The sequence below is a fragment of the Hakea prostrata genome, chromosome 10, assembly GCF_041222555.1.
Source record: "Hakea prostrata isolate BN-2017 chromosome 10, UWA_Hpros_2, whole genome shotgun sequence".
Classification (NCBI taxonomy): domain Eukaryota; kingdom Viridiplantae; phylum Streptophyta; class Magnoliopsida; order Proteales; family Proteaceae; genus Hakea; species Hakea prostrata.
Window position 1 is genome coordinate 1,777,799 of NC_142609.1, and position 17,527 is coordinate 1,795,325.

A 17,527-nucleotide genomic window follows, 5' to 3' on the forward strand; every position below is an offset into this window, starting at 1 on the left:
ACGTGGTTCACACATCAACGCAATGTGATGCGTCCATGGGCAAAGAGAAACTCTCACCTAAAACATAGGACGAAAATCTCAAATATCAAAATGACCTAATAAGAGAACATAGGGTATATATTTCTAAATTTAATCGAGTAACGGGGTCAGCCCATTGACCAAAACTCTCTCTTCCATCGCAGATCTCACGAATCAGGTATTTGGTTGCCCATCAAAATATGTCGGTGTGGGTCCATCTTCAAAGTCGAGTACAAGAATTTGGGTCACACATAATAGTATTACAACTCGTACTTCCTTATTTGGAAATGCTTCTAGAAGGTTCTTTTGGGGCTTAATACCAGATTGTTCCGGGGGGAAAGAATTCTTTGTATAATCTACTTGCTAATTTGCTTAGTCTCTAATTTATGATTCAGAATGTGGGTTTAGCTTTTGCTAGAAGTTGTTGAAGTAAAGGGGAAGGAAATTGTGTTTAGCGGTTGATGCTGATCTTGATTTCCAGGTTAGGGCCTTTTGGTATTCTTTCATCCTTTTTCTTGTTTCCTTACCAATGTCCCCTAAACCTTTGTTGATTGGGTGAAGTCTGGAGTCCAAACCTCTAGGGTCATGAGTCTCTGATTCCTGAGGTTACAACAATCTCTCTTCTTTTTCCTTATTTGTTGTTTACATGATATCAGAGGTTGATCCTTAAAGACATTACATCAAGTTTTAATCTTCTTCATCTAGCATAGAACTACCCTTGTTTTCCAGTTACTACTGCTTTACCAAAGGGATTGATTTCAACCCCTGTTTGCCGATTGTTGGTTCAAAACTTCAAATCAACAAAGACTTGATTGATCAACTAAAACTGTGATCAATTTGCTGGTTTGACCGAAGGGATGCCCAGCTGGATCACCGACATGGTGGCTGAAGTGCTCTTTATGGTTTGCTGATATTTATTTATTTCTTTATTTTGTTGGTTGAGGGGGGGGAGGATTCTTTTGCTTGCTAGAGTCTATGGTTCTGATGTTGGGAGGAATCAAATATCTTAGTCAAAATTTTGGAAAAGATTCAATGGCTAAGACAAAATATACGGTGGTCAAGTGATGTAGTTCTAGATTGGTAGGAGACTAACTAGCAGCCAATATCCAGGAGGTGGGATGAACTGGTGAGTTTGGTTAGCCCGAAAAATTATGGATAGTCTCTAGTTGGACTATTGTACGACCAGCTATGATGTACGTATGGAGTGTTGGGCTGTAAAGAAACATCATATAGATAAACTTAGTATATTTGAAATGAAGATGTTGAGATATATGAGTGGCAAAATTAGGAAAGATATGATAAGATGATCATATAGAGCTGGTCTGGGAGTAGCTCCTATAAATGATAAGTAACGAGAAAGTCGATGGATGTGGGCTTTTAAATGCCCTTGTATGGAGAAGCGATTTAATTCAGATTGAAGGAAGTAGAAGAACTAGGGGCATACCTAAGATAACCTTAAGAAAAGTGGTGGAAAAGGATATGCTTAACTTCGGCCTTGTATTGACCCCATGTAGTTGGGACAAAGGCTAATTGGTTGTTGTTGTAGAGGAAACAACAAATTAAGGTTTGCTATGCTGCTAACACTACCATGGTTAGTGAATGCACCATACTATCTGTATCTGCAGTTATGTAATACAAGTTTTATCTTTTTCATAAAAATTAAAAAAAAAACGAATTAAGGTTTGCTTTCCTGCTTGTTGGAATAAAATTGGTGGAGGCTAGTTAGGATAAGGGGGGAAGCCTGGAAGAAATCAGAGTTGCAGAGAAGAGAAGAATATGTAAGAAGCAGGCATGCACAGGGGGCTGGGGGTGTTTGGAAGAGTGCACTTGGTCTAACCCTCAGGCTAGTCAAACCATAGCTACTCTTTTCTTTTCATCTGCAGATTCATCCTAATACAAGCTATTATAAGAAGAGGATCCCACTAGCAAAGGCAACCTAGAAAATGAAGAAGCTAACTTTCAAGAATATGATCTCCTAAAATTCTTAACCAACTCTTAACACTTGCAAACATATCCGACTTTCTAAAATTGATGAATAGTATATTATTACCTAAACAGAATAGATTTGTAATATCCTGCTAGACCCAGGATTCTAACTGAACTCCATTAATGTCCATTTGACAGCCAACTGGATTTGGTTAAGTCCAAGGCAGTGTATCTGCACCAAGGATCTTTGGGGAGTATAAGGTTTATAATAGGAAATTGGGGCAGGCTTCGGCAGAGATGGTAATTCAATCCAAGTATGAAAGTTTTCTAATGGTTGGTTAGATTGAGGCAGGATTAGGGTTTCCCAGCAACAAACTGAGGTGAATTTTTTTTTTAATTTTGAGTGTAGGGGTAGTACTGCAAGTTGGACATGTACTCCAAAGAGGCAGACTTTTTTGATGGTTAGAATGGGCTGTGCATGTTTAGGTCTTGGGGAAATTGAAAACAGGAAGAGGGAAACCTAAGTTTATCACTAGAGAATTAGAAGAGAGAAGAAGAATGGGTTTGGGGATGATTCGGTTTACTATTTATTGAGGAACATAAACTTGAAGGGTTGAAGATATCCTTGAACTTGCAAACAATTCCCGCAATTTGAGAGAATCTCAAGAGTTTGAATATGGCTGCTAAGGGGTGCTTGAAGAATCTGATGGAAGGGGCTGAGATGGAGAATATCATCTCAAAGCAAGGCAATGCTCGAAATAAACACTCTTATTCATCAAATCATCTATTTCTAACTATAAACCTGTTGAACTAACCTTATCCTCACTTTGAGGGCTTGTAGATTGGGTTCATTACATCAATAAATCCAAAAATAAGAAGTCTAAGGCCTAAAGAACCCAACCATGAGCCAAGCCTCTCTACTGGTCGATTTGGACAATGTTAATTGCATCATTTCAGGTTGTTATTGCTTATCCTGTATATGATTTTCAAAGAAGTAGCTTACTGCCTGAGGTCAAGGCATCAAAATGGCTACTCAGCAAAACTTGCTGGGGTAAGGCTACATGGAAAAATTGCTCCTCTGAACTCTGCTTATGTGGAAGCTTTGGCACCAGATTTGCCTTTTCTAAAATGTAGTTTACAGGTGCTGCCAGTTTTCAGATAGGAAGAAAGTTGTGCGCATGGTTTTGAGTCTTTGACAGACTGAACAGCATGATTGTGTCATGAAGGTGAAGATTGCTGACAATACTTCATTGGATACCATTGATGCTCACATTCCAGGGCTCCTGAATTCAATATCAAAATTTTTATGTTTATCTTGTTACCCATATTGACACTCTGGAAGAGTTATGAGAATTATTTTTTGTGGTAAGAAGTTATGAGAATGTGTGAATGTTATAGAAGAACCTTCTCATATCTAAAGTTATCACAGGACTAGATACTTTGCTGATTGCATCAGTAGTGCAGGTTTGGTGCTGGCGTGTGCTGTCTTTTAACATTGGGTATTTTCTTTGCTTTCCCTAGTATCACCATTTCTTCTCCTCCTCTTGGTAGCATAGATGGTGGATTTGTTGGATAACATAAACATTCATAAGATGGCTGTTGGCATGTTTCTAATCATCTGAGGTCACTTTGTAATACAAGCACCAAAAACCAGAGTCACAGCCACTGCCATTTGTTCAGGATTGCTTCTTAGATCTTCTGGGACCATTTAGTATCTATTTTCATAATTTGAAATTACAGTTAAGTTTCTATTTCCTTGGGTCTCTAATTTCAGATTTAGAAAAAAGTATTGTTTTTATTTGAAAATTTATTGTTTCATCCCCTCTGTTTTTTGTTATAAACTTCTATTTTTATTTCCTTTCTTTTTGAGGTATGCCTTGATGCCTATATAATGTAACAGGCTCCAATGGGGTTGGGAGTCGCCAATGAAGTTATGTTGGTTTTGCAATGTATTATCCTGAGAGAAGCTAAGAAGGTTAAGATAGCCAGGGTCTTTGTTTCAACAGCCTTAAATAGCTGTGGGAGAGAGGCTGAGATAGCCTCGCTTATCCTTCCTTCCATTGTTCTTGTTCTTGTATGTTTCTTCTTTCTATATGCAGAAAAAAGGCAATAAAGTTTCAGTTATATTGAATTCATTATTCCTTATTCTGTTGATCCTGGCTGCAATCCATCTGTTATTGGTTCTTCCCTGATTTGGCGTCAACTTTCGTGTTAGTAACATTAGGAGTTTTAGCAAAGGGTTGTACAGAATCTACAGATGGTGATTGCCTCGAAGATCTTTATATGCTATATCCCCAAAAGTGTAACGTGAATCATAAGCATCTTATTTTACCCCCCCCCCCCCCCCGCGGGTGCTGGGACACAAAAAAAGGGGGAAAAAAAAATCTGAAGCAACTTAAGCTTGTTGATTAGTAAGAGCAGGTACCCATCTCCGTAATTTATTTATGTCTAACTTTCTTGTATAAATACAAATTTTGATTGGATTTACGTTGTGGGTGGTGCTGCAATTCTTCCTGTCAATTGGTTTACAAACCTGGATTTGCTGGGAAGGTGCACTCAGCATCATGAGTTGTAAAATTCCATGGTTGATGAACCCTAGTGTTTTCCGTTTGGCTTTCATGTCTTTTGAATGTGTGTGCCATTCAGAGGGAAATAGATGGTTCATTTCTTTGTCAGAAATGGACCTGATAAAATTTTCATGGGTTACTGGTTTTTTGGGGTTGTTTTCTGTATTTTCACTCAAAAAGAAGAAAAAAAAAAGTTCTGTTATTACTGTAGTTCATGAAAGATTTTGTTTTTCCTTTTCCAGGTGGGTTTTCTGGGGACCCTAGTACTGCCACCAAGCACAAGTAAAAACAGAATTAGGAGGTAACTTGCAAAGTTTCTCTTATAGGTCGGTGCATCTTTTGGTGGCAATACTGATCCATTAGGTGGATCTCTACTGTAACTCTTGGTAATTGCAACTAGGATTGACTGAGGCTATCAGATTGTTTACTGGTTTGCGTTGTGTGTTACCAAGAGTGTATTTTGCTGCTTTGTCCTCCAGCACCCTTCCACGTTCTTTTCAAATTTTTTGGCCACACACGGTAGGTGAGCTGTGGTAGGGATGTGTGTTAGCTTATGTGTATATTAATTAAGATACAGGGTTACCAGTGAGCTGTGGTAGTGATGTGTGTTAGCTATTGTGTATATTAATTGAGATACAGGGTTGCCATGCTACATCAATGAAGCATGGACTATACAGTGGCTGCCATCTCTTTACAGGAGAGAAACAGACACTGCTGGTCTCTAGAAATTTCATATAATAGAAATGAATAAGCTGTGTGTGTGATTTGAGTACATTAATCCTGTCGTGTGCATTGAGTGTTCATGGTAGATCTGAGGCATTCTGGCCAAAAGTAAAAAAAGAAAGAGGTTATCTTTCTGAGACGAGACTCAGGCATCCCATGATGCTGTTAACTCAAAACCCGTTGACGGCCCAATGTGGCATCCAGCATCCGATGCCAGTACTAACAGTACTAACTGATCTGGTTTGATGCTTGGCTCATTCTGTATGGATGTTTGTAAGCATGCTTTATCCTTTACGCATTCTGTCTCTGCTTATCTTTCCCTGTTTGGACTGGTAATTAGAGTATCTGTCACGAAGATACTAGTAAATTTGCAATGTTTAGGTGTTGGTGCCTGGTGGTACCAGAACAATTTAATTTCGTTGGAGCTTGCAGCTACATGCATGCTTTGTACAATTCTAGTACACTTCTCCCTGGCTTTGTTTGCCTTTTGACTGAACCCTAGTGTCTTCTGTTTGGCTTTCATGTTTGTTAAATGTCTGTGCCATCCAAAGGGAAATGGATGGTCCATTTCTTGAATAAAATTCCCATGGGTTGCTGGATTCTAGGGGTGGTTCTCTGCGTTCTCACTTGAAAAGAAGAAAAAAGATTGTTCTGTTATTACTGTAGTTCATGAAAGATTCTGTTTTTACCTTTCCAGGTGGGTTTTCTGAGGCGTATTTCGGTTGGGGCTATTCTTTTTTGAGGAAGGCTCAAAAGTAGTTAGATTTGGGTGAAAAGCCTGTTACCTAACGTCTGCTTTTTTCTTTTTGGATGCTTCCCCAACAAGTTCTGGTGGGTAAAGTGACGTTGGAATGAAATCATACAACGTTTGTTTCATTTAAAAACAATAATTCTAGTTGTGATTATTTGCTTGTCTCTTAGAAGTATTGAATTATTTAAATGCTCTGTAAAGCAAGTTGTATGCTTAGTTATTATATTCATATTTCTGTGTTTTGACAGGCGAAACCATCAATAATAGGATGGTTTTTCGCTTCTGGAACTGACTCTGACCCTGACCCTGAATTATCTTGAATAACACCCTTAGCTTTAACTCTGTTTCGTCCTCTTTGGGGATATTGCTCCAGAGAAAAATCTAGCAACAAAAGGAATTCCAAAGCAAAGAAAAGTGGTGGGGCAAGGTGGGAGTGATGATTCTGTTTGGGAGATCAGATCACATCTACATTCAATTGGGTTTGGTGGCTCAATCAGTAGTGCTTGGAATCGTTTTTGTTTTCTTTTCACTTTAATTTTGGTCATGACAGTTGCTTTCTGAAGGAAGGTTCTCTCTGCAGTAGGGTAAAATTAAAGATTTCCAGTGATCCCATCCCACTATCCCAGGCCCCAGTTCCCAGCAGCCATTGTCAGAAGCTAATTCTGGCTTTATTGAGTAATGCAAATTGGAACTACAACAGAGTGAATAATGCCTCCTCAACTCTGTTCCAACTATGATTCTTGTTAGTATTTTACTGCACATACAATATGGTTGATCTATCAAACTATAATAACGAATAAGATGAATAAAAAGAGAGAGAGAGAGAGAGAAAAAAAAGTAAAGAAAAATTTGGTGAAGGATAATACCTCTGTTGGGCGGGTTCTCACAAAATGTGTGGTGGAGAGTTGTGAAAAGAGTAAAGACTTTAGGATGGACAATTTTATCTTACTATTTGTATATATATTTCATGGAAATTGAACTCCATAGCAATTGTCAATGCAGGGTTGGTTGAGTAATAAAGATCTATAGTTTTAAGTGGAAAGGTCTTGGGTTGCCTTCATCTCTTTTGTTTTTTCAATCTTTGAGCCAATCCGTTCAAATCATAAGAAATAAAAAGATAAAAAAATATAATACTAGAAATATAATGTAATCTGTAAAGGTTAAAAATATAATACTAGAAATATAATGTCATCTGCAATGGTTGTAGGTTTTTTTTAAGGTTTTTTTACTTTGATTTGAATGTAATGGTCACGTTCACGTTCGTTTGAAGAAAAAAAATGAAAACAGATGAGAGGTGGAATGTGAAAAGGTGGAAGTGTTCTTTAGGTTTTTGGGAGTTTCTGACTCAATAGAAGTGACGAATCGAGGAGATTTTGTTTCGTTGGTATTGATTTTGTGAGTTCAGCAAACATAAGTTTATGGTCTGCCAAGTGTGATTTGGCATAGTTGAATCGTCTCAAGAAAAAATAATATGGTTACGTCATTAATTATTTATCTTCTTATTTAAGGGGTAAACGAAGTAATGAATGTATTTCTTTGACCGTTTTGACCTAAGAGTTCAAAATATCATCAAATATATATATATATATATATAACTATATAACTATATAACTATGAAACGTGTAGGGAAGGAGCAAGTACAACAATCAATTTAATATCGTTGCACCTCTTACCAAAAAAAAAGAAGAAAAAGCGTTGTTGCACCTGAATGTCTCACCGTTAAACACAAAGTATAGGGGCCACGGCATATTGGTGATGGAGTCCATTTGTTTAATTTTTATTTTTTTATTTTTTACATGCCCTTCATATTTTTGTGGTTATAAAGCGGTTAGAGGAGCATTGAATACTATCTATCAGAAAATGATCCACACTCGTCCTTCCATGGCCATTTAGCAATTTTGGTCAAAAGAGAATTCCTTAACATCAAGGAAAAAGATAGAGGTTTAATGCTGTGTACGGCGAGGATGGAACAATTGGTTGAGATCACTCGTTTTGTATTTGTTGATGTAGAATTCGGTCCCTCCCGGTCGAACGCTCGAACCTGCAAAAACATGCTCGATCGGTGTGGTCGAGTTTCATCTCCGACGAACAAGTTAGTTCTGACAAACCAAGAAAGCAAGCTCAATTTATCAATATATTCAATAACTTAAGAGTGCCTACCTCATAATGATGAATATGTGGATATTTATAAATCTTAGGAGAGGTTACCTTAACTGTGCAGTAATGGAGTTCGAATAGAACTCTGTCATTGTTGCTAGCTACCTATGGAGATGAATCTTATCCGCCAAGACCCAGTATTACTTAGATTGTAGTTGTGGAGTCCGATTTGGATTCTAAGAATAACCCGACTTGATCGGAATCCTTATCCCTATCTTTAAAGAGGTTGGATATGATTCTATACCTTGTTTAGTGCCTTCGTTTTATTCATGGTCCGGCCAAGGTTTGATCGGTCCGGTTCTTCTTTGGTCGACCTAAACAGGTCTATTATAAAATATCCATAACAGTTTGTTTTTATTTTTTATATTTTTCAATAATACCTACCCGTAACAAAAAAAAAAATTCAAAATTAATGGTCGAGATTTTGAGCTCGACCATTCATTAGATTGTGGTCGCATGTAGGTCAATGCGTAGCAGTGAAATTGAACCTAGGGAAAATGATCTTCAAATTTTATATGATAAATCGTGGAAAAAGATTTTAAATAGCAAATTAGCAAGTGAATAATTTCGCCCCGAAAAAAAAATAATTTCGTCGCCTGAGAGATTCGAACTCTCGCGGGGAAACCCCATGTACTTAGCAGGCACACGCCTTAACCACTCGGCCAAAGCGACTTGTTGTTTCAAGGGGTCAGATTTATATAATCTCCATAAGAAAGCTTCGGATACTCCAAAGTGCTTGGGGTGGGTAAGTACTTAGCATCGTTGATGCAGAGAAAAGCAATTCACACGCACTCTCACCTGTCACCACCCACTTGCAAAGCTCCACCACCACTCAAAGACACGGACTGACCACCGAGAGAGAGAGAGAGAGAGAGAGAGAGAGAGAGAGAAGATCGGAATGTCGTCCGTTAGCGCCACCGCCACTCCTGCCACCGCCGCCGGTGACATCGGTAGCAACAGAAACAACGGAAGGCAAACGTATTGGTGTCACGAGTGCGATATGAGCGTCTCCATGTTCTTCTCTCCTCCCCTCAGCTGCCCTCATTGCCATGGCGATTTCCTCGAAGAGATGGATCCCCCTATTACTTCTTCCACTCACTTCTCTCACTCCTCTAACCCTAATTCCCATAAACAACAACAACAACAACAACAACGGCCTCCTCTTCTCTCCCCTACCTATTCCCTTAGCTATTGACGAAGATCCTGACACCGACGATGACACCTTCGTTATCCCAGAAGCCATCCGTGTCGCTGCCGCTTCTTCCTCCTCCTCCGATGATCTCCTCCGCGATAGCCCTTACCTTGACCGTCTCATCCAACACCTCGCCGAACCCGATGACGACACCTTCTCTCGTTACCACCACCCATCATCGACTCCGGCCTCCAAATCCTCCGTCGAGTCCATACCCACTATCAAAATCACATCTTCATTATTGGCCTCCGATACTCTCCTCTGTGCTGTCTGCAAGGACGAATTCCTTGTCGATGTCGACGTCAAGCAGTTGCCTTGTAAGCATATGTACCACTGCGATTGCATTCTTCCCTGGTTGTCGCAGCACAATTCGTGTCCCGTCTGTCGCTATCGCCTTCCCACGGAAGAACGCGAGCAGCAGAGCCGTAGCAGGCGGACACGAGGGGCTAGGGCTGCGTTGAGGTTTGGGAGTATAATGGACGATGATGATTTTTATGGAATTGGGAATACGTTGAGGCATATTGCTAGAAGGCACAGGGTTGTCTTTCCTGTCAGGTCGACTGGTGCTACTCCCGATTCCACTCAGATGGCGCAAGCTGAGACGAGCTCTGCAGGACCTGCAAATAGCGGAGAAACTGTTTCAAGCACGCCCCTTGAGGGAGGGAGTGCGACCCTTCTAAGTAGTGGTGGTGGAGGTGTCGGTGACGGTGGCGATACTGTGTGGTCTGAAATTAGGGGTATCTTCGATTGAACTTCGGCAATTCCTTTTGGTATTCTATTCGGGCTAATGCTAGGTATTCTTCTTTCGGTGGATCTCTCACTTAATGTTTGTTTTCATTGTTTTATGGTCGATCTATCTATATATCTAGGGTTAGATTTTGGTAGCTATCGTAGAAAAGAACTTATATTTCTGAAGTTCGAAACTGTTGACTGTTTGAATAACCGATTACAGTTAACTTGAACTAAATTGACGTAGGTAGCAGTGTGATGTTGATCATCTTTGAACATAGCAGTGGGTAAATCTACACAATGAGATAATTCTTGGAATTAAGAAGCCCTTAGCCATTCACCCAGGAATTTTTAGAGATTCTGCTACAATGAACTGTGCTTGATCTGTTCGTACCTATTCTTAACTTATATATATTAAGCTTTTAAAATCTTCAGATGAATACGCATGATGATGATACCTCCAGGAAAATCTCATCCCAGTGTTAGCATATATCCCAATGCGACTGTCCAGATTAAAGCTTCTTCAATTAGGTCTGGGGACAGTTAATAAGCAGCTAGATCATTTTCTATCACTCTGTATAGCAGCTGGGTGGGGATTCTTTGAAAGACGGCTTTTATAAGATCTTTTTTTTCTTCTTCTTCTTTGTCTATGCCAATCTTTTGGCTTTGCAGGAGCTTTTTAGATGGCTTTCTTTAGCCATCTAAAGGTAGGGATAGTTAAAACTTGGGAAATATGATGGCTTTGTTCTGTGTTTGGCTAGTGAGAACAATTGCTCTTGAGTGATTTTTGTGGTGGACATAAGCTTCAAATAAGTACAGAATAGCATGTAGCAGAAACAAGTGGAAAGACATTAATGGGAGAGAAAGATAAAAGTTACACATGTGTCCAACTTTAGGTGTAGAAATCCAGAATTACATCATGAATCCCCATGATATAGCACTAGAGTCATAGATAAAGGGTGATGAGCTATTCCTACTTTGATTTTGAGTTCTGCACCTCTTTGAAAATGTGTCTTGCAACTTGAACCTCGAAGATCCATGGCAAATTATCTGAAGGACCCATTCTACCCCTGAGCAAAAAAAGGGTTTTAAATATGATAACATGGCAATGAATGTTATCATATTCCCTTTTATAGCATGACTGTGGGTAAAAGCTCCCTTCTATAGGTATTCATTCTTCTGCCTCACAAATTGGCTTCTATTGTTGAACTTTTACTCTGATCTCAAGATTGAATATTTAGATTACAATTATTATTAACTTTGAGAGGAGATGTGCTGGTTCTTTTCAAATGCTTATAGCATGGGTATTTGCCATTTCTACTCATTGGACCAGGCAACTAACAGCTTGTAAATTTGTCAATGTTAGTGTAAATTCTGCATCAGTATTCTCTATTTGCCTTTTATTATTATTTTATTTTCTTCAGTCATAATTGTGAGTCCTACTTGTAGCCTCACAACATTTTGGAAGTTAAAGTTACCAGTCCATTTCCTTTTTTCCTCCCCTTCTTTTAATAGGTAGGCAGGCCCCTAGAAGAGGTGAAGTCATGACCTCATATTATAAGGTGTTGGTTCCAGGAGAGGGGAGAGAGTTCCATTTATTTTCTTCCAGATGTAATACTGGATTTCATATTTCTTGGATTGAAAAGACTCAAAAAGTACATTTGACTAAATTTGTATGTTGCTTAGATTCGTAACATGGCTTTCTGGTAACCTATCTAAGAGCCCAATGTTTATGCATTCAATGCGAAATCAGAGTCTTTACACATACTGTATCCTATATTACACTTGGGCTTTTGCTTTAATAGCCTATCAAGGCTTTCAAGGATTGTAGAACAAGTTTAATTAGTATTTATGAAGAGGATGGGGAGTTGATTATGTGAAGCAGATTATGATGAATAAATGTAGATGTGAGTTCTGATTTGGTGTGGGCCCCAAAATTCCTCTTTCATATTGAATGTGCTGTTAATTTGAGGTTGTTAGGTGATGATTCTCATAATTCTACTGGTGCTGATTCTGTGGAATTTTGCTCATCTCTCAGTTGTCTCTGTCTTCCACCTCCAACCTTACCCCCTTTTCTTTTTTTTTTTGGGCATGAATACCTTGTGATTGTGTCAGTTCCCTTGTGACATAATTCCTGGGTATGCATAAATGAAGCATTTTACTGTAAAAAGTTTCTATTATTTTGGTAAGAGAAAGAAAATTTTCTAGTTTTATATTGTGTTTAAACCTTTTGCTTGTTATGCTAGTCAATGACCAAGCTAGAGTCCTAAAATAGGTTGGAAAGTTAAGATTTTTTTATGTAAACATATTTGTGAACTCAAAAGAAAAGCTCACGCATTGGGGCTTGCCAATGCATGGGATGGATCTGGGCTTTGAAGGGCCATACTGGAGACCCCACAATTCTCTTTTGAATGACAGGAATGCTGTCTAGCTAGGTAAGTTTTTTACTGTTATTTTATATGATTGAATTGGGTTTTAGTTGCCTATCCATTCATTGGACCATAAACAAAGTCCTATGCTGATTCATTCTAGAGTTTTCCTTTTTCACGAGGGCTATAGAATCATTCGACATCAGTTCATGTAGGCTACATCTGTTTCACCCAAAAGCTATTTCTTGAAAAGCAGATTCATTTACTATTTCTACACCATTGAAGGAAATACAATTTAGGATTGGAGATTGAGGGAAAGATTACAGCCAAATAATGAAAGTGGTGACCCCCATGGTTGGTGATTGTGTGGATGGTTTGGCTACAATTACAGAACCACATATTTGGGATGCTGTGTTCCAGTTCTTTGTAGGTATTTGTTGTGTTTCACTAATTTTTTTTTCTGTGTTGTTTTCTTTCTGAACTGTAAAAAAATTCCCCTTTGCTTTTAAGCCAATTGTAAAATACTTTCTGTTGAAACAGTTTAAATGGAGTCACTGCTTTGTAATTTTTTGTTTTCATCAACTATGCTTGAGAGTTATCCATATGTTATATGTGGAGTTTAGTTAATTAACTAACTGGTATCCCACTGCCCTGATGATTTTTGCAGCTTATGAACAGTAAATTGTCTGAAGGGTGATACCCCGTGAGGTCTCCACAGATTCTAATCAGCACCTGAACTTGTTGGATGTACATGTGTGATCCTTGGACTTTATAGTTTCTTTTCTTCTTGTGCGCTTGTGTATCTTTTTATTCACCCCCACCCCCTTCCCTTTCTCTTTCTTCGACTGGTTTCATTTCTGTTCAGGTGAGATGGAATCCATCCCTCGGCAATCTGGTCTGTGTAATGTACATACATTATTAATTTTGCCTTTCCATTCTTTGAAGTTTGGAATACAAATAAATAGAAGGTGAAGCTGCTATGTTCTTGTCCCCTGGGGAGGTTAATATTGATATTTGCTTGTATGTCACTTACTCTGGACTCCTGAGACGCTCTGTTGGGTGTTTGGCGCTATAAGGGAGGGCTTCATTCATATTTCATATTGATGCTTATTTCTGGATTTAGTTTTCGTGACTTCACATTTAGTGGCTGAAACTATGGTTGAATGTTCTAGGAAGAGTTGGTCATCCTTAAATCCTTTTACCTTCTGTTTTCCCAGTTCAATTAGGTTGTCAGGAGAGATGCTCTCCTCAACCATATGGGTTGAGACCAAGGCGACATTTCAGGTGTCGTGGCGACACCCCGAAACATCGCTGACATTTTGGGGTTATTTGAGCATTATTTCGAACCTTCTTCACTCTTTAGTCTTTACCGGAGCCTGGGATCGACCCCTTCTCTGGTGATTGGGGTTGCTCGGCAAATTCTGGATCGCTAACAAGTGCAAGAAGAGAAGGGTACAGCTGGCCAGACACGAGTTCATTGGTTGACGGTGTAACCAATTTAATCCGGTAAAAGATTAGTGAAACGAAGCAAAACAAGGGAAGAAAAGAAGATAATGGCAAGCTGGAGGCTATCAAAAGCAATGCTGAGAGCCTGCAACTGCTTCGGTCTTCTCGATCCAGCATGGCAGCACCTCCTATTTCGGTGATAAAAATCGTCGATTTTTGGTAAATCTCGTGTAGTCCCCTTGTATCGTGTTGGGTTCCATCGATACGACGGTATGTCGTTGACATATTGCACCTTCTTGAAACAGGTCTCCCTGAATTTGAATGGAAAAGAACGGAGGAGCTGTCAATTTTCAGGGCCTCAAGGATAGGATGATGTGATTTTTTTGGCCTTTTTTCTGGTTTGCCTGTGTCATTGACAATGAGATCTCTGGTGAAAGATCCACAGCATCTGGCATATATTCCATTATATTCTCTCTTCATCCATAAATGCATGCGTGATAAACATTAGTAGATTAATAAATGTGTTTGGTTACGTCTCTGTCATTTCTTCTTTGTTTTATCCTCTTCAGAAGAAGAATGGTTATATATATATAAATCTCAGAAAACGAAGACCAAAATCAGCCGCAGGCAGGTAGAGATGGTGACCGAAAGCAGCCGCCGCTGCGGTGGCTTCTTGGGAGAGAGACATTTATTGGAAGTGGGGTGTTCCATGCTCGTTTGACTGGTGAAGTTCTATTTTATTTATAAATATTTTCTCCTAATAACTTCTAAAGATGGGGAATTAGGGATTGGATTGGAGTTCATTTTCATTACAATTTGGTCTGGCAAAGTCCAACCTTGAGTTTTGGAAATTTGGTTTTGTCAATCGTCATGCAAAAACCTTGGCTTTAGGTCTCTTCTATAAAGTATTGATTCTGTTGTGGAATTTAGACTGACCTGGGTTGTTCCAAGAAGACCCAATAATGGATTCAAGGAACTGGAGATGAGGTCTTGTACAAGTAAGTCTAGGGTACTTTAGGGACCAAAAACATGGAGTATGGTGTGGATCTCATAGCTTTCTGGTCTTATTCCATCTCAAGAATGAGACTTGAAGTGAAGGAGAAGAACACACGGCGATTGATAATGGAGCTCGGCTTAATCATGCCTATGTCTTTGAAGCTTAGTGCTGAGCTCAAATGCACTATAAAGGCCTCAAAAATTGCAGCAAATGAACAACCAACCTATTTACAAGCATAACCTCTACGCCGAGGTTCAAAATTCCATCAAAACCCCTCAAGATTACATCCTGAACCATGAGAAAACCCTACACATAGAGACATTGAAGAAGAGGAGAGACCTAACTGCACAAGACAAACCCTAACCATTACCACAAAAAAAAACCCCAAATAAATAAATATATACTCCAGTTTAGCCTGGTCAAAACAGTGGCACTGTTTTAAGTTAGATGAACCACAAGTACAACCTCAAACCAATTGATCCAACATATAATGAATGGGATTTTACTGATTAACCTTACACATCTTTACAATCTTATCCATTAATTGTTACAGATTTGTGCTCCTCTAAAACCTCTAAGTTTATGTTATTCTTACACATTTCTATCACACATTAAGAGAAGGGGGAGGAGGTTTGCCTTTGAATTTTAGAAGTGGATCTATTGATACATCCTATTCCTAATATGTGGTGAAAAAGTGTGAATGAAGCACAAACCTCTAACTGTCAGGGTAAAGGATCCGGACTTATCAGTCCATCCTTCATTGACTTTTTCAAGATATTATTATTTTAAAATTTTTTTTAAAGTAAATCATATTGACATTGTCTAATTTCAACAAAAAAAAAAAAAAACACTTTTTTTTGGGGGGTATAGATTTAATCTACAAATATATACATACATTTGCTTAAGGAATTAATGGTTACAAAAAAGTATATAAATGAAGAGAAGAGAGCAGCCAGTATTATCCACTTACAGATATTTCCGAATCATCTCCCTGACTTCATCAATAACCAAGCATGCCTTGTGTCCTCCAATGACCTCTTCCTTCATCTCTCCATCTTTCCATAACTGCAATTCCATTCAATCCCACTCTCTTCTTTAATTCTTTTTGTGTTCATGTATTCCAGTGAAAGCAATTCAATAAAATGCTTATAAAACATCAAGAGCTTTATTACTAACCTGAATTGTTGGCATCTTCTGAGCAGGGGTAGAAAAGCATGTTATGATCTAAAACCAAGCCAGAATACAATAATAAGCATAAGAAAGATCAAAAGATGCAAAATCACTTACAGATATGTTTCCACGCTTCACAAGAGCTTGAGGAACTTTGTTGACATCCACATAATAGAATTTGATTCTGTGTCAGCAAAACAATTTAAGAGAGATTAGTTTCTTTCTTATTCTCTTAAAATCAGAAAACCTAAAACCCTCCTTATGAGAATCACTATTCAACACTCTGGGTTACCTCTCATGATACTCTGCGGCCAATTTCTCCAATTTTGGCTTCAAATAGATGCATTTCCGGCACCAACCAGCCATCCTAGATACAAAAAAATTAAGTAAACAACAAACCCATGAACTCAAATTGGAAGTAAAACAACCCTAGAACAAGAAGTTGAGAGAGAGAGAGAGACCATTCGATAACTATGGGTTGGGAAAGCTGTTGAGCTTGAAGAAGAATCTGATCAAGTTCATCATTATCTGCAATGTGTTTCATCTCGACAACCTTGGGTCCTGATCCGTCTTGCCAAAAAGCTTCGGCCTTCAATTCTAATCTCCCCCCTTTCCTTCCCCATTCTCTCTGCTTACCTTCATTCCTGAAAAACGATGAAAACGTGGTACCGAAGTTGTTTACAGAAACTGAACATCTAATGTTGGTTGATGACCGCTGGTGTTGATCTTTCTGATATATCTCTCTACATACATTCTGAGAATTCAGAGCTAAAATTGACATTTCTTTTAGCAAAAGATCATCGATCGAAATGGTGACTCAAATTCAATAGAAACCGATTCAGGTTGAGATTGTTTCTGACGGTCACTGAGAACCTTATCCGAAACATAAGAATGCGAAACGAAGAAGATAACAATTGGTAATGGGCCTGTGTTATCGGCCCACAAATGGCCCATGAATACCTGTCGGTGAACTTTACCGCTTTAGTTATGCTTTTTGTCCTCCCTTTAACGTCGAAGGGGATGTAGCTCAGATGGTAGAGCGCTCGCTTAGCATGCGAGAGGTACGGGGATCGATACCCCGCATCTCCAGTTTTTTTTATTTTTATATATTTTATTCTAATCTTATTCCATTATAGCTCAAATTCTCGAGTGCTAATGAAACCCTATTTGAAGATTGTTTGATTTAATGGACATTAGCGGAAAGAAGCTTTGTTAGAGTTGAAATCCCACTAGAGTGAAAATATTTCCTTTTCATCCTTCTTTCTGAGCGATGCAATTAGTCCTTTAGATCTTTGGCTCTTTCTAATTTACAAAGCTGGTGAATTTTTCATTGCAGCTAATATAATTGCACTAAAAGAGAGTGGATTTTGGTTCTGAAATTGGCACTGAGAAGTAAACGAACTTGAACTGCAAGAACAGTGGTTTAACACTTCAATCTGCTATTATTGTAGTGACGATATGGGCCTTGAGAATGCATGGTGA

General features: G+C 38.7%; 1 protein-coding gene, 2 non-coding genes and 1 pseudogene across 5 annotated transcripts; 2 read left to right on the forward strand and 2 right to left on the reverse strand.

Moving 5' to 3' along the window:
* Nucleotides 1-8,732: 8,732 nt before the first annotated feature.
* TRNAS-GCU (transfer RNA serine (anticodon GCU)) lies at nucleotides 8,733-8,814 on the reverse strand. The gene has a single exon. It is a non-coding gene; the product is annotated as a tRNA-Ser (tRNA).
* A 62-nt stretch (nucleotides 8,815-8,876) lies between these two features.
* Nucleotides 8,877-14,015, forward strand: LOC149001393 (E3 ubiquitin-protein ligase RING1-like; annotated as a pseudogene). The gene is made up of 2 exons (XR_016170214.1): nucleotides 8,877-10,128; nucleotides 13,100-14,015. The product of XR_016170214.1 is annotated as an E3 ubiquitin-protein ligase RING1-like (transcript).
* Nucleotides 14,016-14,268: 253 nt separating this feature from the next.
* On the reverse strand, nucleotides 14,269-16,926 carry LOC149001394 (thioredoxin-like 3-1, chloroplastic). Of its 2 annotated transcripts, XM_089136919.1 has the most exons (5): nucleotides 16,507-16,925; nucleotides 16,338-16,412; nucleotides 16,163-16,229; nucleotides 16,052-16,069; nucleotides 14,269-15,940 (listed from the first exon to the last, which is right to left on the reverse strand). In XM_089136919.1, the coding sequence occupies exons 1-5, from the start codon at nucleotides 16,824-16,826 to the stop codon at nucleotides 15,842-15,844; spliced, it is 579 nt and encodes a 192-aa protein (XP_088993045.1). In that variant the 5' UTR covers nucleotides 16,827-16,925; the 3' UTR covers nucleotides 14,269-15,841. The 2 variants fall into 2 exon arrangements, with proteins under 2 accessions (XP_088993045.1, XP_088993046.1); XM_089136920.1 differs by lacking the exon at nucleotides 16,052-16,069 and having other exon boundaries at nucleotides 16,507-16,926.
* A 135-nt stretch (nucleotides 16,927-17,061) lies between these two features.
* TRNAA-AGC (transfer RNA alanine (anticodon AGC)) lies at nucleotides 17,062-17,134 on the forward strand. Its single transcript has one exon. It is a non-coding gene; the product is annotated as a tRNA-Ala (tRNA).
* Nucleotides 17,135-17,527: the final 393 nt, after the last annotated feature.

Coding starts and splice junctions, on each gene's coding strand:
- LOC149001394 (XM_089136919.1), bottom strand. CDS start 16,826: ATGTCAATTTTAGCTCTGAATTCTCAGAATGTATGTAGAGAGATATAT. Junction 16,413..16,506: donor CAACCCATAGTTATCGAATG/GTCTCTCTCTCT, acceptor TTTTGTATCTAG/GATGGCTGGTTGGTGCCGGA. Junction 16,230..16,337: donor GCCGCAGAGTATCATGAGAG/GTAACCCAGAGT, acceptor TTGCTGACACAG/AATCAAATTCTATTATGTGG.